Source organism: Pelobates fuscus, chromosome 8 (genome assembly GCF_036172605.1).
Source record: "Pelobates fuscus isolate aPelFus1 chromosome 8, aPelFus1.pri, whole genome shotgun sequence".
Lineage (NCBI taxonomy): Eukaryota > Metazoa > Chordata > Amphibia > Anura > Pelobatidae > Pelobates > Pelobates fuscus.
In genome coordinates this window covers 121,131,763-121,158,008 of record NC_086324.1, presented here as the reverse complement: position 1 = coordinate 121,158,008, position 26,246 = coordinate 121,131,763, and the positions used below count along the sequence as shown (strand labels likewise).

The 26,246-nt window shown below is 44.3% G+C and overlaps 1 protein-coding gene across 1 annotated transcript in view; it reads left to right on the top strand.

Annotated features, from left to right (window-relative positions):
• Positions 1–6,391, top strand: part of WIPI2 (WD repeat domain, phosphoinositide interacting 2) — a 58,730-nt gene extending 52,339 nt beyond the window's left edge. The window contains exons 11-12 of the mRNA XM_063430279.1: positions 3,683–3,786; positions 4,146–6,391. Coding sequence (XP_063286349.1) covers positions 3,683–3,786; positions 4,146–4,258 — 217 coding nt within the window. The 3' untranslated portion in view covers positions 4,259–6,391. The remainder of the gene's footprint in view (positions 1–3,682; positions 3,787–4,145) is intronic.
• Positions 6,392–26,246: the final 19,855 nt, after the last annotated feature.

The following is a 26,246-nucleotide window of genomic DNA, read 5'->3' as shown; positions in this document are numbered from 1 at the left end:
TGTCTGAAAGACCAATTTAGGTCTTTCAGCCTTTTGGTAGCTAGCTCCCTGATACTGTAGAAATTAGGGAGTTATCTACTAAGCGGCTGCAAGATGCAGCAGCGGCACACATAGGATCAGAGTTTCATTCATTAGAATAGTCCGAATTGCGTCCTAACACAAATGGAGAAACTGTTCTCATTCTGCTTAAGTGACAGGACGTTCGGGAATGCTGGTCAAGCGTAGGAAACCTCCATAAGACAAATAGTCCCTACTTTGTCTTACGTTCTAAAGAAAACTAGAGCAGACAGGAAGAAATAAACAGATCCTGACAGAGGGAGAGAAGAGGAATTTGTTAAAGAAAAGTAAATTCGGCATGACAGTGCCGCTTTAACAATGTCCTAAACATTTACATGCAGATGTAGGAAGTCTAAAGTGCACGGGGAGCTCACTGTGCATGCGCATTAGGTTTCCACATTGGTGTGACGTCACTGGAGGATGAGTAGTTCCAACCCACCACTTGGACCTGGTGCAGTAGGAAATGGTGCATTTAAAAAAATAAAATAAAAAATATTTTTATTTTCTAGCATTAGGAATACAGTTTGGTATTCCAAACGCTATAGTGTTCCTTCAATGTGCTGAGATTACTGCCACATCTACCCAAAAACTTTATTCCACTGCTGGTTAAGACTCACTGCAAACAAATCTGCTCTCACTAAAATATCTATGATGGCTTATGTTGAAAGATTGGGACAAAGGACGCATGCTCAGCCTTTGCTGAGATTTGCTCACTTTTGCTTTGAACTACTGTACTGTTAAAAAGGAGTGAGACATTAATCCAGACAACCAGGAGGTAGAAGTTAAGGGTGTTTTATGAACGTGTTAATACTAAAAGCACTGCAACAAGCTTTAGGAAGATTGGAGTGTCCCTTTACCTTGGATGTAACTATGTTACTACTTTTTACAATCACTTGTTGGACAGCAAAATCTCTTTGGCTAACTCATAATAGTCACTATACTTGGATGATTTTTTCTACCAATTTAAGCATACTGAGTGGTTTTAAATGGTTAGTCATTGCACCATAACAGGTGGAGGATACTAGCTACAGGTAGAGAGAAGGCCCCAAAAAATGGCTTTATACTATGGATCGACCAATTATCGGTTTTACAGATATTATCGGCCGATATTCGGTATTTTCAGCAATATCGGTATCTGCCAATACAGATACCGATAATATATAACGGGACCGCCAGGCTCATTACAAGCCTGGCGGTCCTGGGGGGGGGGGGGGACCCCCACAGCTCAGTCAATGCCACTGGACCACCAGGGACTGCTATTTAACCCCTCCCTGGCCAGGTAACAAGCAGGGAGGGGGGTCAACAAAAATAAATAATAAAAATAAATAATAATTAAATATAAAAAAAAAAATTAATAAAAAATGCCGCCACACACACTCCATTATATACACATATAGTACACAAACATACTGTGTATATAATGCAAATTAATGTGTTTGTATAGTGTGTGTATATAATGCACACTACACACACACTGCATTATATACACACACTACACAAGCACACTGCATTATATACACACACTACACAAGCACACTGCATTATATACACACACTATACAAGCACACTGCATTATATACACACACTATACAAACACTGCATTATATACACACACTATACAAACACCGCATTATATACACACACTATACAAACACCGCATTATATACACACACTATACAAACACTGCATTATATACACACACTATACAAACACTGCATTATATACACACACTATACAAACACTGCATTATATACACACACTATACAAACACTGCATTATATACACACACTATACAAACATTATATACACTATACAAACACACTGCATTATATACACACACTATACAAACACACTGCATTATATACACACACTATACAAACACACTGCATTATATACACACACTATACAAACACACTGCATTATATACACACACTATACAAACACACTGCATTATATACACACACTACACAAACACACTGCATTATATATACACAAACTATACAAACACTGCATTATATATACACACACTATACAAACACTACACAAACACACTGCATTATATACACACACTGCATTATATACACACACTACACAAACACACTGCATTATATACACACACTACACAAACACACTGTATTATATAAACACACTACACACACTGCATTATATACACAGTGTTTGTGTAGTGTGTGTATATAATGCAGTGTGTAGTGTGCATTATATAAACACACTGCATTATATACACACACTATACAAACACATACACTGCATTATATACACACACTACATTCACTATACACACTACACAAATACACACACACTCTGCATTCCTTATATACACACACTACACAAACACACACACACTTTGCATTTAGTATATACAGCATTCACTTTACACACACTACCCACACACTACACAAACACTCTGCTTTCATTATATACACACTACACTAATACACACTGCATCCACTACACACACTAGACAAATACACACTGCACCCACTACACAAACACACACTGCATCCACTACACACACACTACACAAACACACTGCATCCACTACACACACACTACACAAACACATACTGCATCCACTACACACACACAACACAAACACACACTGCATACACTACACACACACACTGCATCCACTACACACAAACACACACTGTATCCATTACACACACACACACACACACACTACACAAACACACACTGCATCCACTACACAAACACACACTGCATCCACTACACAAACACACACTGCATCCACTACACAAACACACACTGCATCCACTACACAAACACACACTGCATCCACTACACAAACACTCACTGCATCCACTACACAAACACACACTGCATCCACTACACACACACACACTGCATCCACTACACACACAGCTCCCCTGTCTAAATACACTGCATCCACTACATGTGGCATGTATATTTTGTGCATTTACCTTTAGAAATAGTTTATATTTTCCAAAATGGTAAATGTACAGAATATCGGCAAATTATATCGGCTATCGGCCTGAAAGATCACAGAGTATCGGCTCTAAAAAAATCCATATATGTCGATCCCTAGGTTATACTATAGTAATATTTGGGGTTTATTTTATTCTTGTAGTACAGAATATGTTAAACAATTGAACAGACAAGCAGTCAATCTAACTTCTCAATTATCAATTCTAACATCAAATTACCACTAATGACCTTTTAGGTGTAAAAGCACTTGATTAACAAAGGCTTTAATTGTTTTTAGTCCTGCTCCGTGTCTGAACAATAATATTGCAAGGATTGAATTACAGTTATAATTCATGTTTTTTTTTTTATTTTAGTTGATAGCTTTATATTTTCTTTCTTTAAAAAAAAAAAAAGCTGTTCTGTGCGCTATTGTTCATAATGCCTTTAATGTGTGACTTTTAAAAAGAACAACCATGAAATTAATTGGTGAAAAGTAGTTGATGAATCCCATTTCCTTATTCACAGATGCCTTGACTGTAATACAATCTACGTCAAATTGCATTATTCAAAACAGACTGATTTGGTGTAGGGACACAGAGGTCCATGTGAGCCTTATGATCTGGTTTGTGTTTTCACATTGTCTGTGTTTTGCTTTAAGGTTGGATGGCAGCATGGAACCTGGCAGTGAGATTTTAGAGTCTGCATCACATGACAGGCCCCTAGTGACACAAGCGTATAACGCTTCATCTCCAACACGACATGGTAAGTACGGCTCTTCTGAATCCTGCACTTACATAAGTTTGGGAATTGTTTGCATGGAGCGGTCTGCGCAAAACATTATTTCCATCTTCTTTCTCTTGCTTATATTTATTTACATAGCCAAAAATGTTTTTTTACTTTGCTGATCTAAATATGGATTGGAACAGGACTATGTACAAGGACACCGTAAGAACTGGCCTCTTTTCACCATGACCAATTCGATGAGCAAAGATTGTTTTTTTTGTGTGTGGTACCCTTTTTATTAGTTGGCATGTTGCAGCAAAGTTAAGCTTTTGTTTTTGTTGGGGTTTCTTTGTAGAGGAACGGTTTGAATGGAATTCAGCAACATTTTCTCCACACAGGTTATTCTGAAGATATGGGAGCAGTGGGAGGATTCAGCTTGGAAAATGAAACTTGTGCTCTCCGGCTAGATGAAGACAGTGAAAATCCGCCCATGATCCTACAGACTGAGTGAGCGCGTTTTCTCAAGATTTGGAACTACAGTATGAACTCTAAAGAAATTTCCAGCGTTACAGACTTTAAGAGAGATTAAAGTTTCAGAGACAATGTATGATATGTTTTGCAGACTAGTTAGTTACTTTCTAATAGTGTGTGTCTGGGGAAAGTGTATGTATGCTTATGTGTATTTGCTTACACACGTGTGTGTGTGTGTGTGTGTTCACACACGGTAATGTGCACATCTTAGTACACTGAAATGAACAATTACGCACTGTTTATTATGGAAGTAAATCAATCAAAAGTGACAAAGTATTTGTTTTTAATTTTGAAAACAAAATCAGCATTTTATGTGGCCTTCCAGAGAATTAAAAAGTTACTTTTTATATTTTCTCCTTTTCTCACTTTACCTGTTTTTTTGGATGTCCAAATAATACCTCCCAGCTTCAGTAATGCTAAGAAACTCAAAGATAGGCAAGATGAATTGACTGCCTATATACTTACACCCCACGTAGCTCTTATTTCACACATGCTGAAAGTTTTGGGTCGTTATCATGCTGGAAGAAACAGAACTCTTTTTGCAGTTGTTTTGTTTTTTTTTAATTATCTTGAAGAAATTATTTTTTTTTGCATCTTTAGTTATTTTCTATATGTTATTTACGAAAATTCTTCACAGACCACGAGAGAGCTGCTATCATGCATCATGTACAGTTGCAAACTGGCACTAATGTGATTCTTCACAGATCTGACATATTGATGTCTTTTAGGAACCAAAGCATTGCTCATGCCTTTTCCGCCAGTGGCTATTGCTCCATGCTTTATGGTGTTTTGTCTGTCATTTTTTCTGCTTTGTTGCCTTTTGTTAATTGTATGTGCAAGAATAGTTCTGCTTGTGATCAAGATGTTTAATTTGTTGTCACATGTCTTTGTAGGTATCATGCACAAAGAACTGATTATCAGATACACACAGTTTTCCCACTGCCTTCAGTTTGTTGATTTAAACCCTTAAAGTGGCACTGTCACTTTTGGAGGGTGTTTGCATATTTTGCAAAGTTCCACAAAGGTAACATCCCTGCTTGGGGTGCTGGCTGAGGGGTAAGCAGAGAAGCAGTGGTAAACTATATTTACCTGAAGCTGTCCCTCATGGGCACCATCATTTTGTTTCCTCCACTCCTGGTGCTTAACCAGAGAAACTATAGTACAGCAATATGGTCTCTGGAGGCTTGGAGAATCTTCTATAGACCAGCTCACACAATGTGCAAGAAGATTCTTAACTTGGCAAAACATGATGAATGAAGCTCTGCCGTTTGTCAGGTTTTGTCAACTTCATATCTTTTGGCTGTGTTGGAAATTTTTAAATGACTGTCATCTACTGGAAACTAGGGATTCTTTGTATGCTTACGTCCCATGCACTATATCTGTATCACAATTTGCAAACCAACCCAGCCATTATTATTATTATTCACAAGCTGAATCAATCATGCTGGTGGATTGAACAAATGTAATACATGGAATGACTTGTTGTTTTTTTTCTTGTTTGTTTTTTCTTTTTCTAATTAAATAAGTACTTAGTGCCCATTTTGATGGATTTATTCTTAATTTTCATGTGTGACCTAAGACTTTAGTGCACAGTACTGTGTGTGTATTTGTACATACTGTGTGCGTGTGTGTTTATAATATATATGGATATATATGCACATGTTTCTGTGTGTGCAGTTTCCCTTCTGTGGCTTTAAAAGTGTAGCAATTTTAAATGTAGTGTTTTTGTTTTCATTATGTTTTTGTTTTGTTTTTTCCTTTGTTTTCTTGGGTTGTTTTTTTATTTTTGTTTTTGCCAAATTGTGCTTTGACCTCCCACCTTGCATGTGCCAAGCAAGCCTAGGAAAAGTAGATTCTGGTAATCTATCCTGACTTTGGATTCTTTCTCTTACATTCTGTGTAATGTACCTGTGGGTGGGAAGGAAATTAAATATATACATATAATTTTTTAAGAGCTATAAAGATAAGACGGGAAAAGTTAGAGTGCTTTTGACTATTTCACTCTAAGTGTAAGGGCCTTAATGTGACTTGTACCTAATGCTTCAACTTCCAATTATTTCCTTTTCTGCTGGACCATTTACCTAAATAAAAAAACAAAACATTCTGACTGACAGTTGGGTTTTGTACTTCTATTTTATTGAGTATACAGCACACTTTACATTCTTAAATGATACATTGGGGTAAGAAAATAAACCCTTATTGTTTAAGCTATTATAAAGATATGTTTAAAAATATAAATCAAACAAAAAAGTTACATAGGCTGAAAAGAGCCGTGTTCAACGTTTCTTACATTTGTTTTGCTGTTGCTCTAAAAGAAGGCAAACAAACAGTTTGAAGTGCTTTCCAATTTACCTACTACATCATACTCGAGTTTGTCTAATCTCTGTCCTATCTTTTTTTAATCTGGGTGATTTAATCAAGTTTCCTCAGGGTGAGCTGCCTCCGTTTGATATTGAATGCCATGGTTTGGGTGGAGAGAGTATGTGGACCATATATTACAACCATTGGTTCATCAACATCCATCTTATTTGAGGGACACTACTAGTATACTCCAAGCCTTAAATTAGAGAAAATGGCAGGAGGGTTTTATATTAGGATTTTTTGGAAACATCATCTTCATACCTTTTGCGGCCAATAAGAATTTGTCTTGAAGTCTATTCAATTGATTCTGGAGAACTGCTTCTGGTTTCAAGGGGATTTATATCTCCAGGAAATGGGGCACAACAATGGGCACCAAGATTGCCCCTAGCGATGCTTACCTTTTATGGCTTATTGGGAGTCACTATATATGAGTGAAGCAACTGGCTGGGGTGCAAACTTCGTGCTGTACAAAATATATATTGACAATTATAGTCTGGAAAGGTGGAGAAGGTCTTTTTAAAATTATTTATTGAATATATTTAACCCAATAATTGGGGTATAAAATGAACTTTTTGGTATAGTAGAAAAGAAATTAACTTTGTGGATTTTACCATCTAGGAGGACGATGTGATTAAAACAAACGTTTTTGTTTTTTTTGTGTTTTTTAAAGTCCGTTGAAGTCAATAGTTATATACAGGCTGCAACTACAGCCCATGGCTAAACAGCATACCTAAGAGTCAGTTAATGAGACTCAAAAGAAACTGCACGGATGACAAGGTTTTTATACAACAGAGCAGAAAAGTGATCCAAGATTTTAAAGATAAAGGTCATAATGAAGACATTTTAATACCGGTTACTAAAGAAACAAGCATTAGATTGAATACAGTTGATACAATATAAAAATAGAAACCATACAGAATATAACAGAATACCCTTTATTTGTCAATTTTTTGGAGGTCACAATAATAATGTACGGAGGGGGATAAACAATTTTTGCCACCTACTATTAAATGAATCTATCCTGAAAGACATTCTACCATCAAAACCGAGGATAGTGCATAAGTGGGTACCCAATTTAAAAATAATTCTAATGGATAACATTTTAGAGGCTCCTAAGGACATTATAAAAAAAAACAACAACAATTTCTTGAGTTCATATGGAGGGGGGAGGAGAATGTGTTTAAGAATTTACAACTAATAATAAAACCTTTACTATTATAGATGGTATGACCTGCAGTTCTCGGAATGTTGTATACATGCTCACATGTCCGTGTGGGCTAAAATATATAGGACACACCACTAGGTTGCTATGTATGAGAATATGTGAGCATGTGTACAACATAAAGATAAAATTTGCAAAACCTCAAGTGTCACTGTATTTCTGTATTTTAGAGACCACCATAACGTTGATTTCAAGGTTAGATATTTTTTTTTAGGTATACAAAAGATTAAAGGTAACTGAAAGGGTGGTGATTTTAATCAAAAACTAGGACAGGCGGAGATGAAATGGATATTTGTTTTAAACACTTTGGTACCAATTGGATTAAACAATGGCTTCGATATTTACCATTTTTTAAATTAACATATATAATGTAGATCAAGCATGTCAAACTCGCGGCCCACAATGAACATCTTTGCAGCCCGGCGAGCCGCGAGTACATGCTTCGTGTTAAAGCAGAGTAGGCACCTGCTTTCTCCACATTGCAGGTGCCTACTCTGCTAAAATTTACCGGGCCGTGACTCGAAGAGGTCGCTGGAAGAGCTCAGTCTTTCTGCTCCATCGTGCGCACCGTCTGTAGTGATCACAGGGGCCGGACTATGACGTCATATTCCAGCACCCGGCATCACTAAATTGTGCGCGAGGGAGCAATGAAGAGCAGGAAGAAAATCTCCAGGTAGAAGATCCCCACTGGACCCCAGGGAGAGGCCCCACACCAGCTTCCAAAGGTAGGGAGTAATAAAGAAAATTGGATCAACAGCAACAACATATGTGAGGAAGGCTGAACTTGATAGACGCAAGTCTCTTTTCAGCTATGTAACTATGTAATGTGAGTGTCTGCAAGAATGTGTGTTTCTGTGTCGGTTAGTGTTGCGATGGTGCCATTTGGGGTATACCAGAGGCCGTACTCCAGAGTCGCATAATGGCAGCGGCAATGTGAGTGGAGTCTGCTTGTTGGCTAGAGGGGGGTGCTGGTTTTTTTTTTTTTAGACTGTACTTTTCAAAATAGATTTTCATAGAAACGTAGGTTTTTGTTTTTTTTGTGGCCCACATAAACTTAAACCTTGTTTATTTGGCCCGTTCTAGACTTTGAGTTTGACATACTTGATGTAGATTTTATTGTAGTCACACTTAATATACCGTATTTTTCGCTCCATAAGACGCACCTAGTTTTTAGAGGAGGAAACCCAGAAAAAAAAATATTTTGAACAAACTATCCCATAGTGTTTTTTACTATGGGAAAGTTTGTTCAGAATATTTTTTTTCTCCCCTGTCCAATAGTGTTCCTTACCACCCACTCCCCTCTCTTGTCCCATAATGATCTTAAACCCTCCTCCCCTATCCCATAGTGATTTTTAACCCCCCCCCCCTTCCTCTGTCCCATAGTGATTTTTAACCCCTCCCTTCCTCTGTCCCATAGTGATTTTTAACCCCCCCTTCCTCTGTCCCATAGTGATTTTTAACCCCCTTCTCCCCTTGCCCAATAGTGTTCTCATCGCATAGTGTTCCCTCCTCCCATAGCGTTCTCCCCCTCCTCCCATAGTGTTCTCCCCCACATCCCCTCCTCCCATAGTGTTCTCCCCCACACCCCATAGTGTTCCCCCCTCATCCCTTAGTGTTCCCCCTCCCCTCCTCCCATAGTGTTCTCCCCCTCATCCCATAGTGTTCCCCTCACCCCATAGTGTTCCCCTCTTCCCATAGTGTTCTCCCCCCTCCCCCCATCCCCTCTTCCCACAGTGTTCCCCCCTCCCATAGTGTTCTCCCCCCTCATCCCATAGTGTCCCCCCCTCCACCCCTCCCACAGTGTTCCCCCCCTTCCCTCCTCCCACAGTATTCCCCCCTCCCACAGTGTTCCCCCCTCCTCCCATAGTGTTCCCCTCTCCCTTCCCCTTGTCCCATAATTACTTACCTGTCTTGTAGCGTGGGCCGGCTTCACAGCGCGCACCGCGATACTGGAACTTCAATTTCAGGTTCCGGTTTCTGGCGGGACTGAAAGGAAGTGTGCACACTGAGTGCGCACTTCCTTTCAGTCCCGCCAGAAACCGGAACCTGAAATTGAAGTTCCTGTAGCGCGGTGCGCGCTGTGAAGCCAGCCCACGCTACAAGACAGGTTAGTAAAGCTTCATATTCGCTCCATAAGACACACAGACATTTCCCCTCACTTTTGAGGGGAAAAAAAGTGCGTCTTATGGAGCGAAAAATACAGTATATATTTTTCATTAAATTAGGATTTTTTGGTTTATTATTTATCTTTTTTTTTTTTTTTTTTAACAATTTGCCTGCTGACTGCTAGTACTGCAGTGGGCAAACAGAATTTTTTTTTTAAATTCTTTATTTTGCGTGCGTATGGTTAACAACGATGTAGACTGAGCCACAACAGCTCTCGTTCACATTTGTCATTAGATTTTACAACATGGCAGGTATATCAATGCACATTTTTAGAGAATATGATGAATACTTTACAGCGTTAAATACAGTAGGACGTTCGTATGCTTGGTAGTCGCTAGCTAGAGCTATAGGATGCCATGATATCTAAACAGTAACAAGGTTAATTATCCTGATTTTCTAAAGATATATATATATATATGGACATTATGCGTAAACTGACAGGTATCTGATATGCATAAAAATAATAAATGTTACAATTCTTTGCATTGTGGTGGGTATGTAATGACAGTGTACCTGCTCTGCCCCAGTAGCCGGGTCGTCCTGCCCAACAACATGATGATGGTGCGCGTGTGGAAGGCATCTATAGTTTTCCTGGAGAGCGTCGTACCTATAGGCTAGTGAGGGACATGTGGGATTGTGTTCCTTGTGCAGGTATGCTGACCTACGGGAGTATACGTATGCGAGTATTGTGCTCGCGTGTAGTGTTCCCCGGGGGGCTAGTAATAACATAAACTATTAAAAACTTTAACAACTAATGGAGTAACCATCATATTGTGTTCAATGTAGTAGGTAAGATGCTGTGTAGTAAAGTAAGATGCTATGTCAAGCTAGTCAGACCGTGCACGAGTAGCCACTGGGGTCCGGAGTGTACTGCGTCTGCTCTCTCTGCGGTGTGCCTAATTTTTGCGCTATCGTAGACATTAGGTAAACTGGGCTGGATTTTAGTTATCCATGTGGCAGTGGTGGTTCGCCTAAGATCAAGGTAGGGCATGGAGACCCCCCCCTATGAAGTAGAGAGGATAAAGTAAAACACAAATTAATGTAAGCAATAGTCGCCTGTGCGATGAACGGCAGTACAGAACAGTAGTCGCCAGTAGTTTGTAGAACATTGCAGGTCTTGGCAGTCCGTACCACATACATTTACCAAGTAGATAACATAAAAATGAACAGGTTAACGTAAACTTAAACTATAGTCTAGAAAATATGCAGACTGCTGGATCTAACGTGCTTAGAACAGTGTTAGATTTGCTGACGCTGAAAAATCATATGTGGGTCGAGTGTATCATAACAGTTCAGCGGGATGGCGTCATTGGTGCCCTGGGGTGAGTGAGTTCGTCAAGTATCCGAGGGAGATGTGAGCCGATCACATCGACAGGCTCATATATACTTGGTTGGTGCGAGGCCGCACTATCCCCACCTGCAACTCTGCGAACATAAACTTAGTGGGGGGGGGGGTGTAAACCATTAGGTTAGTCAGCTGTACAATATGGTAGCGTGTGACAGTCTCTGTAAATGAAGACCCTCATGGTGTGGTAAAGTCCCCAAAAACTCACGTAGATCTTCAGGTTGTGGCAGAGACGGTGGATGTACCGGCTTGTCGTCTGGGTACAAATTCAACGCTGCTGGCATTTTCCCAGCTTGGAGGGTTCGGGCGTCTCCCCTTGGGTGCTGGCTGGGGTAGTATGGTCTGTGGAAGGCCGAGCTTCCCCAGGATCGTCGGTGCCTCCTGCATGCAGTGCAGTTTGTGCGTGTCGTTGCCCTTCGTTACCAACAGGATGTGAGCTGGGCCCCAGCGGTATGCAATATGCTGCTCCCTTAGGAGTGATGTGAGCTGTTGCAGGGATCTCCTCCAGGCCAACGTTGCCCCCGACCCATTTTTTCTTTGCCCCCGAAAGGTCCGCATAAAACATTAGAGTCATGCCCTCGAAGGGGTAGGTCGGCTGGGCTCTGGCCGCTGTCAGGACTGCGGTTCTATCTCTCTGGGCTTGAAATTGCAGGATGACGTCCCGGGTGGCCGATTCTGGAGCCTTAGCTGGTTTTGGGATGCGGAACATTTCGTCCAGCATCACCGCTTTAGCATGCTTTGGAGGGAGCATTACCGTGAGGAGCCGTCTCACAAAGTGGGGCAGTTCAGAGTCCGTTATAGTTTCAGCAATGCCTCTGATCTTGAGATGTTTCAGCCGACGCTTGTCTTCCATCTCAGCTAACCGCAGTTCATGCTGCTTAGATAGGTTCCTCAGCTCCCGAACCTCCTGCTGTAATTCTTTGAGTTGTGTGTCTTGGGTTTGCGTGGTGTGCTCCACAGCCCCGAGTCGTCCATTGAGGCCAGTCAGGGTGTCCCGAATCAAGGCCACATCCGCCGATATTTTTTTATGGTGGTCTGCCATTAAGGCTCTGATGGCCTCCATGCTCACCGGCGTAAGGGCTGCGGCAGGAGTTGTAGGTTGTTGTCGGGTCGGTGGCGACTTAAGGGCGGCCTGTATAAGCTCCCCTTCCGCATCATCCGATGAGTCGCTATAGAAGTCCGTACAACCCCCATGGAGGGACGCCATGTTGGCGGTAGAGGCTTCTTGGGCCCTCCGCCACAGCTCACCAATGTGTGTGCCCGGGTTGTTTTTTTCAGGCTTTAATTTCTTCGTTTTACGCCCCATCTCGTTAAGAGGAGTAACTGAGGCTATTTGGGTCGGGTTTGGCCCGATTGTAAGGGTTTTTTGTGGTTTTTCACCGTTGTCTGGCCCGGAGCTCAGCAATCCTGCGACCATCTGCTACCGTGGTTAGGCCACGCCCCATATATCTTTTTTGATAGCCACATTTTCAGGGTTATATTTCTATTATGCAAAATTTATTAACTTTTCTCTTTTTAAAAACCAAGCTGGTTTAATATTTTGTATGTTGGATATGACTTTAAAGATGCATATGCATTAATATAAGAACATAGGCTGAGATTTGTCCAATTTTATATAATCTCTCTCATTATGTCTAATAAAGTTGCATATTATATTGCTCTTTTCTGTAAAATTATAAATTATTTTGTATAAATTAAGTACAAGGATTAATTTATATTGCTAAAAGCTATTTGTGACCGCCGACTAAATACAATCACATCGTGATATGTAAATGATGGACTTGACGTTATCAGGGCGATCAGAATATGACAATGTGCCCTTAAATACCCTTCTCCCAGATGGAGAAGGAAGCATTACGTCCTGAGGAAGCCGAAAGCAACCAGTGAAACACGTAGAGGATGTCACACTCATGGCACGTGGGGGGCAGAGACTCCAGAGCTTACACTGTAGGCAGCGAGTGTGAAAACGGGCAGAACTGACTTGCCACACTACGGCCTGCACAGAGACTTCAAGCTACCAGTCACAGCCCTATCGCATGGATTTTTAGTTACAAAGCCTGGCAGTGAGTAGCGATATACACCATATTTACTCACAAGAGACATTGTGTTTGATGTTTTATATTACGGTTTTTAAGTACAATATATAATCTCATACCGAGAATTAATGCTCCTTGTGACGGACCGCCTGCCAACCCAAGCGGGTGCCTCTGTCAATTGATGCTCCAAGTGCTCACCGAGGACTCCAAGCACTCCACCAGACACCATCAGCACTGTAGCCTATTAGCTACCGTAGCTTGGCTGGGGGTCTCGCCGTCCCTTCCCACCCTGGATCCAGCTCCCATGGAGAAGGCTTTTCCTCCAAGAGAGTATAGCAGGTATAGCTGTGAAGCACTTACAAGAGCTAGTGGTTATAACTTGTATAGCAGGTCCCTACAAACACGAGGCGAGGCTCTATGTTGAGGGTAAAGCAGGAATCAATTCCTGCTCGGGAGATAATTGAGTTAATTACTGTATCAACTCAATTATCTCCAATTGAAAAAGAACATATATTTTACAAAACCCCAAAACACACAATATCCCCACAATCCATCTTACATATATTTTACAAAAAAAACCAAAAGTACCCTAAAACACACAATATCCCCACAAACCATCTTACATCCCCTGATAGCCCTGATCTGGGTGACCAACATATCCAAAAATCACCCAGATCAGTTCAGGGGTTCAGAAATTTTATGGAAGTTATATTTTTTACCGACCGCAGGCATGGTCCATAGCCGAAAATAGTTCCATAGAATCAGGGCTAAGTGCCGCTGGAGGACCGACCGGGCACCGCAAGGTTTTCATGCCGAAAATAGTTCCAGGGCATTCGCGGTTAAGTCCCCTTGAAGTCTATTTGCGGTTTTGGTCCATGCAAACAAGATTGCCGCCACCACGCGGTCGAAGGGCACTTCGGGTGTTCAAAGTGCAAATTTGAAAGTTCGAATGGTTCCTGGCACAAATGGTGATTTTAACCAAGTTTTATCACAGGGGCCATAGTCACAGGGTAAGAGCCTGACAAGTATGCCCCTCCAAGAACCTGTGACACGGTCCAGTTCGTCACATTCCTATTTATACATGACAATATCTTACTGTCCTCGGCAGCTGCTCATTGACATTGCACATTTGTGCCTAGTCGTTTGTCTATAAAAAATCCCAAATCCTTAATTCATTACCATTTAGGGTGTAAGTTGCTCGTGCATTCTTTACGCCAAATTGCATCACTTTGCTTTTATCTAAATTACATTTCATCTGCCATTGAGTGCCCACTCCTCCAATCTATCTAAATCCCTCTGCAGCAAAGTAATATCTTGCTCACATTGTATTACCTTATAGAGTTTGGGGTCACCTGCAAGCACAAACATGACTTTCAATTCTTATTTCGAGATCATTTATAAATATGTTAAATAGAAGCAGTCCCAGAACAGAATCGCGAGGGACCCCACTTACCACATTTGTCCAGCTTTAAAATTTACCATTAATGAAGACTCGTTGTGCTCTATCCTTAAGCCAATGTTCTAAGAACAAGAATATTCATCTATACCAATTTCTTTTAGTTTGAACACTATCCTATTGTGAGGAACCACATTAAAGGGATTCTATAGTGCCAGGAAAACATATTAGTTTTCCTGGCACTGCAGGGACCCTGTAGTGCCCCTCTCCCTCCCACTCCCCATCCCAAGTTGCTGAAGGGGTAAAACCCCTTCAGTGACTTACCGGAGTCCAGCGCCGATGTCCCTCAGCGCTGGGTCAGGCTCTGCCTACTATCCTCCCCCGCGAACGACAGCCAGTTTATGAAAACTGCAATCATTACACTTGCAGGGTTAAAGGTAGTGGGAGTTGGCACTGTCGTCTGAATGGGCAGAAGTCGTCTGGGTGCCTGGAGTATCCCTTTAAACGCCTTGGCAAAATCCAAGTAGATCACATCCACTGCAACACTCTGATCTATACTTCTACTTCATTATTTGTAAAATGCAATTACCAAGGAAAAAACGGAGTCCTGTGCATCCAGTATAAATGTGCACACCCAGGTTCTACCACAATAAATTTTAAGGACACAGTACAAACAGCAAACGTTTCAGGCACAAGCCCTTTCTCTATGCTAATGTCCTAGACTGTACAGGAGATACAGACTATATATACATAAACAAAGTGCTGACATAGCCCAAAGCGCCGCCCCCAAGGTAATCAGATACAAAAATAGATCAGCTGTGAGTAGTGATGTCCCGAACGGTTCGCTGGCGAATAGTGTTCGCGTTCGCCACGGATGGCGAACATATGCGATGTTTGGTCCGCCCCCTATTCATCATCATTGAGTAAACTTTGACCCTGTACCTCACAGTCAGCAGACACATTCCAGCCAATCAGCAGCAGACCCTCCCTCCCAGACCCTCCCACCTCCTAGACAGCATACAATTTAGATTAATTCTGAAGCTGCATTCATTTTTTTTTGTGTTCATTATACATTATCCTCCATAACCAGTAACCTGTGTTTATTATACATTAAACTTGATTGTTGTAAATGTTGCAAATGCTTACAGCTGAATCCTGTCTATGTTTGTATACTTTTTACAGTGTAACATTCTTCTTCTTTCACTGGGTATATTCATACTTAAGAAATACTGTGCTTCGGGGGCGGAGCCTGACAGCTAAGGCAGCCAGACGTGCTCTGCAAGAGCTCCTGCAACAGGGCCTAAAAAAACGAGACTAATACCCGGGTTGCCCATCAACCAGACTGCAGGGCGTACTCACCTTATTGACGGGCCGACGGTGCACCGGTGGATACCCGCTGGGTGCCTGTCCGACCCCGGAACGTCCTGCTAGCGACTTGCGGCCTGCACAAGCCTGAGCTTGGGGAGACGGCCGCTCCCCAGGCACCTTGGACAACTCGAGCGGACCCGGGAATAAAACTATCCCTCCCCCCCCCCCTCTGGACCGACAGGGGTCATCCCGGTATCCACTGGCTGACGCCTACACCAACCCTAAGCGATTACCGCCTCACAAAGCCTGCACGAGGCCGGATCACCTAAAATGGCGGCCATGCATAAGCCCCAACAAACATGCCTGCATCAGCCCATGGAGGCTAGAGGAGGGGCCGCCGAACATGTGCTGGAGCGCTTGGACGCGATCTTTGCCAGCTTCTGGGCCAAGTTGGAAGCTCGTCTTGCGGAGCCACCACATCGATCTCCTGAGGGAGAACAACCCAGAAATCTACACTATAAGCCGGCGGGAAGCCCAGCAGCTACCGGGGGTCAGCCTGTAAAACAAAGCGGTAAGGAAAAACACCCCCCCCGCACGACCATCAACAGGAGAAAGTACAAGAAGCCACAACAGGGGGCAACGCATTACCGACCAGACCACCAGCGAGGACATCTCTACCCACCTCGACCGCAGAGCTCCAGACTTCCCCAGCGAGTACGGCACAAATCAGAGACAGTCCCCTTAAACCGCAGGGTGTGTAAGCCCAACAGCACTCGGAGATCACATCCCATTCTGCCCAGACATCGCACACGGAAAGAACAGGAGGGGGACGCAGAGACTGGTACCGGGCGACAACGCTTTATATGGCCTCTATGCGGCATAGGCTGAACACCACAAGCGGACTCACAAACGACCTAATGCAACCAGATATATCCCTCACCAGCGTGATCGTAGATTGCATTTATTTTCTTTATTATTTCTTTAGTATTATTATGTTTATTGCTTCTGCTAGTTGCTATGACTTGTTCTATTAATACCCAGTGTCAGGTCTTTACAAAAGCCCTATTAACTCTTGGATACCTCTCTACTATGACACAGCTAGTCTTAACTTGTTACAACTTTTCAAGCTATTTACTTCACTATGATTTAAGCCTGTTCAAAAATATTAAAAAAGTGCATTGTCCTACCATACCCTAATGATATCCATGTTATACACTCTTTGCTTTGAAATGTGCATGCGGATTGCCTTTGGGGTACCATGTGCCTGTATGTTACCATCATATGCATTGCAAAAATAAAGAATTAAAAAAAAAAAGAAATACTGTGCTTCGGAACTTCGACACTTCGGAACTTCGGCACTTCAGCAATTTGGCACTACTACACTTCAGAAATTCGGTAATTTCGGCAATTCAACTATTCGGACATTCGGAAGCACCCGAATGTCCGAATTATCTGAAATTCGGACGAATTTTAATTCGGACCGAAACGAATTGCACATGTCTAGTATATAGTGATCATGATTTTTAGCGATATCCAATATTTTTAAGGTGGTCCCAGTGCCACCACTTATATCTGGTGACACAATAGCTTGCATTTAAAAAAAAAAAAAACACTTTTTTGACTGTAATATAATAGCAGTCAGTTTCCTTCACACATGTGCGTTTCAGGGCCTGCCAGGGCACAGTGTCACAGCAGTGCAACTCATATCTGGTGTAACAGTAGTGTACATTAAAAAAAAAACTAGAAATTTGACTGTGAAATAATAGCAGTCAGTTTCCTTCACACGTGTGCGTTTCAGGGCCTGCCAGGGCACAGTGTCACACCAGTGCAACTCATATCTGGTGTAACAGTAGTGTACATTTAAAAAAAAAAAATACAGGGGGCTTGTTGTCACCTTTCGGGGACCCTTGGTGTTGTACGTGGCTGGGTGGAGGAAGAGACCTTCAATGACATCAGTGAGGACAAGGAACGGGACATGGTTAACTTGGTATCCAACCTTGTGCAAATGGACTGTTTGCGGTGCATTAAATGGGGAGTTTGGTCTGTCACTCTGAAGCAGGCGTAACCCTTACACTACCTGATCGATACAACATCATACCTGATGTTTTAAAGCACGTTATTCCAAACAATTTAGGAATGTTAGGTGATTTATGCCCTTTATGGATTAAAACCAGACTCTGTATCGACTATGTAATTTTCCATGGGAGTTTTGCCATGGATCCCCCTCCGGCATGCCACAGTCCAGGTGTTGGTCCCCTTGAAACAACTTTTCCATCACTATTGTGGACAGAAAGGGTGCCTGTGGGTTTTAAAATTCGCCTGCCTATTGAAGTCTATGGCGGTTCGCCCGTTCGCCAACATTTGCGGAAGTTCGCATTTGCCGTTCGCGAACGGAAAATGTCATGTTCGCAACATCACTAGCTGTGAGGTAATTTTCAGTATCCCTGGCAGTTCCAGCACCTCCAGTGACTTCCGGGATCGGCAGGCATGTGTGTGATGACATCAGACGTCACGTTCGTCACGTGTGATGTCATCACGTTCCATTGCTAGGAGCCGGATAAACAAACAAACATTTGTCTGTATAAAGCAGCAGAGAAGCGTTTAGATCATCAAAATTATACAGAAAGCTAGCAGCAACACTTATGCATATTAAGATTGTGGCGAACACCCCGATGGGAAGAGGGGTTTCGCCGCCAGAGATGGTTCCCCCGGGGGTTGACCGGGGGTTTCCACTTTGTGGACTGCTAACGTGGTGTACCCTGGCTTCTGCGAGAACGTTAGTAGTTTCTCTGTTAATAACTGTCTGGCTTGTTCTGTCTCTATAGACGTTAAGCTATCTCCCAATTTTACCAGGTTAATTAGATCAGTTTGGGGCTCATGTTCCAAGAGATTGGGCAGGGGGAAGCTGTCTCGGTAGTCTGTAGCAGGGGCATATACTGCAGCTTTATCCTCCTGCCTTTCCCGATACTCTTTCAACATATTTATGTGAAAGCACCTTTAGATCTTTTCATCAGCACAGCTGGCAACTACATAAGTGGTGTCGCAGAGTTGCTCTATCACTTTGTAGGGGCCCTGCCATGCTGCCTGCAGTTTATCTTGTCTTACTGGTTTTAGTACCAAAACCTTTTGCCCTACCTGGAACATACACTGCCGGGCACCTCAATAGTAACAGACTCTGTCGCTTCTGAGCCGCCTGGAGGATTTCCTTCACCATTCTGGCCAACTGATCCGTGCGGTATCGGAACTCTAGCACATATGGTACGATAGGGGTTCCCTAATTATTATTATTATTATTTATATAGCGCCAACAAATTTCGCAGCGTTTTACAGTGGGTGGACAAACAAACCCCTGAGCGGCAGGTGGGGGCCCTAAAGTCTGTATTTGTAACCAGACAAGTTGGACACACAGGAACAGAGGGGTTGAGGGCCCTGCTCAATGAGCTTACATGCTTGAGTGAGTGGGGTAAAGTGACACAAAAGGTAAGGATAGTAGACTAATGACAGTTGCAATAGAGGAATCAGTCGAGAGCTATTAACAGTTTATTTGATTTGCTTTTATGAAGAAGTGGGTTTTTAATGATTTTTTTTGAAGGAGTGAAGACTGGGTGAGCATTTAACGGAGGAGGGAAGTAAGTTCCACAGGAACGATGCAGCCCTCGAGAAGTCTTGAAGGCGAGCATCAGAGGTGGGAGAACGGACAACAGATAGACGTAAGTCTTCAGGAGGATAAATAGGTGGGAGCAGCATTATGTAGAGATTTGAAAGCAAGAACCAGAATTTTAAATTGAGCCCTATATCTTACAGGAAGCCAATGTTGGGACTGACAGAAGGGTGAGGCGTGGGAGGACAGGAAGATGAGCCTCACCGCCGCATTCATTATGGACTGTAACAGCACAAGTTGGGAGCACGTAAGACCACTGAGAAGCGGATTACAGTAGTCAAGGAGTGTAAGGACAGTGGAATGGACCAGCACCTTAGTCACATTTGGCATTAAAGCGGCACTGTCATGCCGAACTTACCTTTCCTCAATCTCTTCCTCTTCTCCCCCTCTCTCAGGATCTGTTCTTCTTTTCTTCCTGTCTTCTTTAGTTTTCTTTAAAATCATAAGACAAAGTAGGGACTCTTTGTCTTATGGAGGATTTCTCCGCTTGACCAGCTCAGACCAGCGGAGGAGCAAAGTGTGCTTAATTTCCGCTGGTCAGAGCAATTTTCCCATGATCCCTAGCTTTCCTCCCTGTTCCCACAATGCTTCCTGTCAGTATTGCCGAACGTCCTGTCAGACAGAACGCCGGCAAAACTGCCGAATTGCATCCTAACAGAATGAGCACTGTTTCTCCATTGGTGTTAGGATGCAATTCGGTACTTTGTTTGTATCGGAATTTCATTCTAATGAATGAAACTCCGATCCTATTCATTGCCGCGGCTGCATCTTTCAGCCGCTTAGTAGATAACTCCCTAATTCCCACGGTATCAGGGAGCTATCTACTAAAAGGCTGAAAGACCTGAATTGGTCTTTCAGACAACTTTACTAATACTAAGTAAAGATTACTTAGTATTAGTAAATAATATGCCCCTACTCGCTATACCGCGAGTAGGGGCATGTCTAGTAAGCAGTGAGCAGCATGTGGCTGCTCACTGTAGAAAAAAAAAATTAAAGATGGGGGGTTAAAGATGGGGGGGGACCTACTGTCCTCCCCCCTGGCCCCCACCCCTGCGCGGTGGGTGGGGGCCCTAATAAAACAATAAGGGGGGGGACCTATTGTCCTCCCCCCGCTGCACGGTGGGTGGGGGCCCTTATAAAACAATAAGGGGGGGGGACCTATTGTCCTCCCCCCCGGCCTCCCCCCCCCCCCTGAGCGGTGGGTGGGGGCCCTTATAAAACAATAAGGGGGGGGGACCTATTGTCCTCCCCCCCGGCCTCCCCCCCCCCCCCCTGAGCGGTGGGTGGGGGCCCTAATAAAACAATAAGGGGGGGGGACCTACTGTCCTCCCCCCCGGCCCCCACCCCTGTGCGGTGGATGGGGTCCCTAATAAAACAATAAGTGGGGGGGACCTATTGTCCTCCCCCCCCCCGGCCCCCACCCCTGCGCGGTGGGTGGGGGCCCTAATAAAACAATAAGGGGGGGACCTTCTGTCCTCCCCCCGGCCCCTACCCCTGAGCGGTGGGTGGGGGCCCTAATAAAACAATAAGGGGGGACCTATTGTCCTCCCTCCCCTGGCCCCACCCCTGCGCGGTGGGTGGGGGCCCTAATAAAACAATAAGGGGGGGCTATTGTCCTCCCCCCCCCTGCGCGGTGGGTGGGGGCCCTAATAAAACAATAAGGGGGGGGGACCTATTGTCCTCCCCCCGGCCCCCACCCCTGCGCGGTGGGTGGGGGCCCTAATAAAACAATTAGGGGGGGGACCTATTGTCCTCCCCCCGGCCCCCACCCCTGCGCGGTGGGTGGGGGCCCTAAATGAACCCCCCCCCATCAAGGTGACTAGGGGTCCCAAACCCCTAGTCACCCCCCCACCCAAAACATTCTATCCCCTACCTACCCCCCTCACCCTAAAAATAGTGAGGGGGGAATAAAATAACTAACCTGTAAAAAAAAAAAAAAATAAACTTACCATTTGACGTCTTCTTTTTTCTAAATTCTTCTTTCTTCAGCCCCCCAAAAGGCCAAATAAAAATCCATCATACCCGTCGCACTTTAAAAAAAAAAAAAAAAAACAGCGCAAACAAAAATTAATCCATCTTCACCCATGGAGGGCACGCCGCGTACTGAGCTCCGCAGGGCGGGTCAAGGCTTAGACAGCCTTGCCCCGCCCTGCAATTAGGCTTAGAACACAATGATTGGTTGGTTTAAGCCAATCAGAGTGCTCTGTGTCATTTTACACAGCGTGGGAAAGTTCAATTTTCCCACGCTGTGTAAAATGACACAGAGCACTGTGATTGGATGGCTTGAAATCCATCCAATCACACTGCTCTGTGTCATTTTACAAGCGTGGGAAAGTTCTTTGGAATTTTCCCACGCTTGTAAAATGACACAGAGCACTGTGATTGGATGGCTTGAAAACCATCCAATCACAGTGATCTGTCATTTTACACAGCGTGGGAAAGTTCTTTTGAATTTTCCCACGCTGTGTAAAATGACACAGAGCACTCTGATTGGCTTAAACCAACCAATCATTGTGTTCTAAGCCTAATTGCAGGGCGGGGCAAGGCTTTATAAGCCTTGCCCCGCCCTGCGGAGCTCAGTACGCGGCGTGCCCTCCATGGGTGAAGATGGATTAATTTTTGTTTGCGCTCGTTTTTTTGTTTTTTTTAAAGTGCGACGGGTTTATGGATTTTTATTTGGCCTTTTGGGGGACTGAAGAAAGAAGAATTTAGAAAAAAGAAGACGTCAAATGGTAAGTTTAATATTTTTTTTTTTATACAGGTTAGTTATTTTATTCCCCCCTCACTATTTTTAGGGTGAGGGGGGTAGGTAGGGGATAGAATGTTTTGGGTGGGGGGTGACTAGGGGCTTGGTACCCCTAGTCACCTTGATGGGGGGGTTCATTTAGGGCCCCCACCCACCGCGAAGGGGTGGGGGCCAGGGGGGGAGGACAGTAGGTCCCCCCCCTTATTGTTTTATTAGGGCCCCCACCCACCGCGCAGGGGTGGGGGCCAGGGGGGAGGACAGTAGGTCCCACCCCTTATTGTTTTCTTAGGGCCCCCACCCACCGCTCAGGGGTGGGGGCCAGGGGCGGAGGACAGTAGGTCCCCCCCCTTATTGTTTTATTAGGGCCCCCACCCCCCAGCTCAGGGGTGGGGGCCAGGGGGAGGACAGTAGGTCCCCCCCTTATTGTTTTATTAGGGCCCCCACCCACCGCTCAGGGGTGGGGGCCAGGGGGGGAGGACAGAAGTCCCCCCCCTTATTGTTTTATTAGGGCCCCACCCACCGCGCAGGGGTGGGGGCCAGGGGGGAGGACAATAGGTTCCCCCCCTTATTGTTTTATTAGGGCCCCCACCCACCGCTCAGGGGTGGGGGCCAGGGGGAGAGGACAGTAGGTCCCCCCCCCCCCCTTATTGTTTTATTAGGGCCCCCACCCACTGCGCAGGGGTGGGGGCCGGGGGGGAGGACAGTAGGTCCCCACCCACCGCTCAGGGGTGGGGGCCAGGGGGGGAGGACAGTAGGCCCCCCCTTATTGTTTTATTAGGGCCCCCACCCACTGCGCAGGGGTGGGGGCCGGGGGGAGGACAGTAGGTCCCCCCCCCCTTATTACCATTTTTTTTTTACAGTGAGCAGCCACAGGCTGCTCACTGTTTAGTGGACATGCCCCTACTCGCGGTATAGCGAGTAGGGGCATTGGGGAGATTTTAATCTCCCTTGTGCTATTATGGGGGTCATATTGACCCCCATAGAGTGAGGGGGGGACCTGGGGGGCTTATGAAGTGGTGGGGAGCTCTGCTCCCTGCCGCTTCTATAGTTACATATTACAAGGAGGGAGCTGCACGCCGGTAGTTCCCTCCTTGTAACAAACTAAACGAACACTGATACTCAGTGTTAGCTTGTTTGTCTGATGTTTCTATTCATTAATTCGTCTGTCTGATGATTGAATGAATAGGTGAAATTCCCGTTCGCATGTCCAGGTGTTTCACTGGGCATGTGCGGGAATCTCACAGTCTGTGTAGTGTGGGTAGATGACGTGTCCCACAGGGACTTCACCTACCCACACAAAGATGGCGGCCCCCTGAATATAGATCGGGGCAGAAGATAAAGAATTAAAAAGAGGTAATGTGGGGGGCTTAGGGGCATTTGGGGGTGACTAGGGGATCGATTGGATGTAGTGGAGGCGGGAGGGGGGTTAAAAAAAAAACGGGATTCGGCTTGACAGTGCCACTTTAAGTAGGGTCGGACGCGCGCAATGTTTTGGAGATGGAAGTGGTAGGATTTAGCGATAGATTGAACATGAAGAGTGAAGGAGAGGTCGGAGTCAAAGAGAACACCTAGGCAGCGAGCCTAAGTGGTGGAGCTGATAGTAGCACCGTTGACTTGGAGGGAGACAGACACAGTATTAGCAACACTTGAGGGAGGAAAGACCAGAATTTCAGTTTTGGTCAAGTTGAGTTTAAGGAAGTGGGCAGCCATCCAGTTACAAATAGCAGAGAGGCAGTCAGAGACACTAGTCAAGAGGGACGGGAGAGATCAGGAGAGGACAGATAGACTTGAGTGTCATCCGCATGGAAATCATATTGAAAGCCAAAAGGAGCTAATAAGTTTACCAAGGGAGGCAGTATAGATAGAGAACAGTAAGAGACCACGGACTGAACCTTGGGGGACACGGTGACAAACTGAACTTTGCCACTGACGTTGGAGGGGCCTGTTTGCCAGCCTCCTACCCTGTGACAAAACACCAATTGTGCCTCTTTGACTTATAACAGGCTCTGTTCGTGCAATTGGGGCTATATGGATCGTTTACCGAACAACCGCATGAACCGGAGACCACTCTGGAGCTTATTAAGCTTAATTGATACAGGGTTGCAATTTCCACCTCGGTGGTCTAAGTGTGCGCCTGGGTGGCAGCAATTCCTATAGACGACCACGAGGTGGCGGCCATCTTGTTTGCATTGACGAAAAACCGCAAACAGACTTCAGGGGGATGAAAACCTCACAGTTCCCGGTCGCTCCTCCAACGGCACTTAGCCACAATTCTATGGAACTGTTTTGGGCATGGGAACATGCCTGCGCCTGGGCAAAATAATGACTTCCATAAAATGTCTGAACTCCTGATCTGATCTGGGTGATTTGTGGATAGGTTGTTCACCCAGATCAGGGCTATCAGGGGATGTAAGACAGATTGTGGGGATAGTGTGTGTTTTGGGGTAATTATGACACTTTATACAAATGTATGTTTTTCTGCCTGGAGATAATTGAGTTACATACAAGACTTGACTCATTTATCTCACAGGATGATGGGAGGGGCTGTGTATAATGTGTGGGAGTGTCCAAGTGGGTGTTCCCTTGCATGTGGCATAAAAGGCCAGCTGTGGCTCCCATTAAATGAGATACTTTACCCCTTCATGAAGTCTTGGCTCATGTTTGGGGGATTGGAGAACTGCATACACTCTGGGGATTGCTATAATCACAATACTCCCCTGAGTATAATCACTAGCTCTTCTAAGAGCTGTTCCTGCTACGCTCTCTGGGAGTAGGAGAGGTCTGCCCACTGGAATCTGGATCCTTGTCTTGGGTCCAGGGTGATATGAGGACGTCGAGACCCATGGCGCAGCCGCATCGCTGGAAGTGGGGTCTGCAGTGCTTATGGTGTCTGCTGGAGTGCTAGAATTCACTAGGAGCATCGATTGGCGGAGGCACTCTGTCGGAGTGCCAGGCGGTCCGTCACAGACACCAACAGAGAGGAGTTAGTGAGATGAAGCAGAGCCAGAGAAAGAAACACTGAAAGAGCGCTGAGAGAGGTAGGAGGAGTACCAGGAGAGAGCAATATCTTGTAAACCGATATTGCAGAGGATGAGAAGAAGCTGTTGATGATCAACAGTGTCAAAAGCCACAGAAAGGTCAAGGAGAATTAGCATAGAGTAGTGACCACAAAATTTTCACCTATCCTCTTAGCAGAAGTTATGGGCACCAAAAATGCGTTTTTTGTTGTTTTTTTCTTTTTAAGACATTAGCTTTAAACATGTTTCCTCCAAAGGTTCAAAAGGATGGGTACAAAGAGCCTTCAAAGCTAAAGACAGATCCCAAGAGGGAAAAAAAATCCCTCTCTTCTTGGAGCCCGACAGACTTAAAAAAAATCTCCTAATCAGAGGATTCAAAGCGAAGTTCTTTACCAAAAAATGAGCAGAAACTTGAACTTTGAGGGTAGATAAACTAAGGCCATCCTGTAGAAAATGCAAGATAGTATCAGTAGATAGGAGAATCTCGGAGGCAATGGTGAGAAATGCACCAATGAAGGAATTTTGTCCAAATTTTCAAACAGATTGCTGAATTTCACCAGAAGATCTACCTCTGCTAAGTCTTGAATCTCTCCTTAATGCCCCTGTTATGCAGGATTAGACATGCAGCAGCCAAGCCATCAACTTGAACATTTTCAATACCTCCACTGGAATCCCATCGTCCTCCAGGAGCTCTGTTGAAACAATATGTT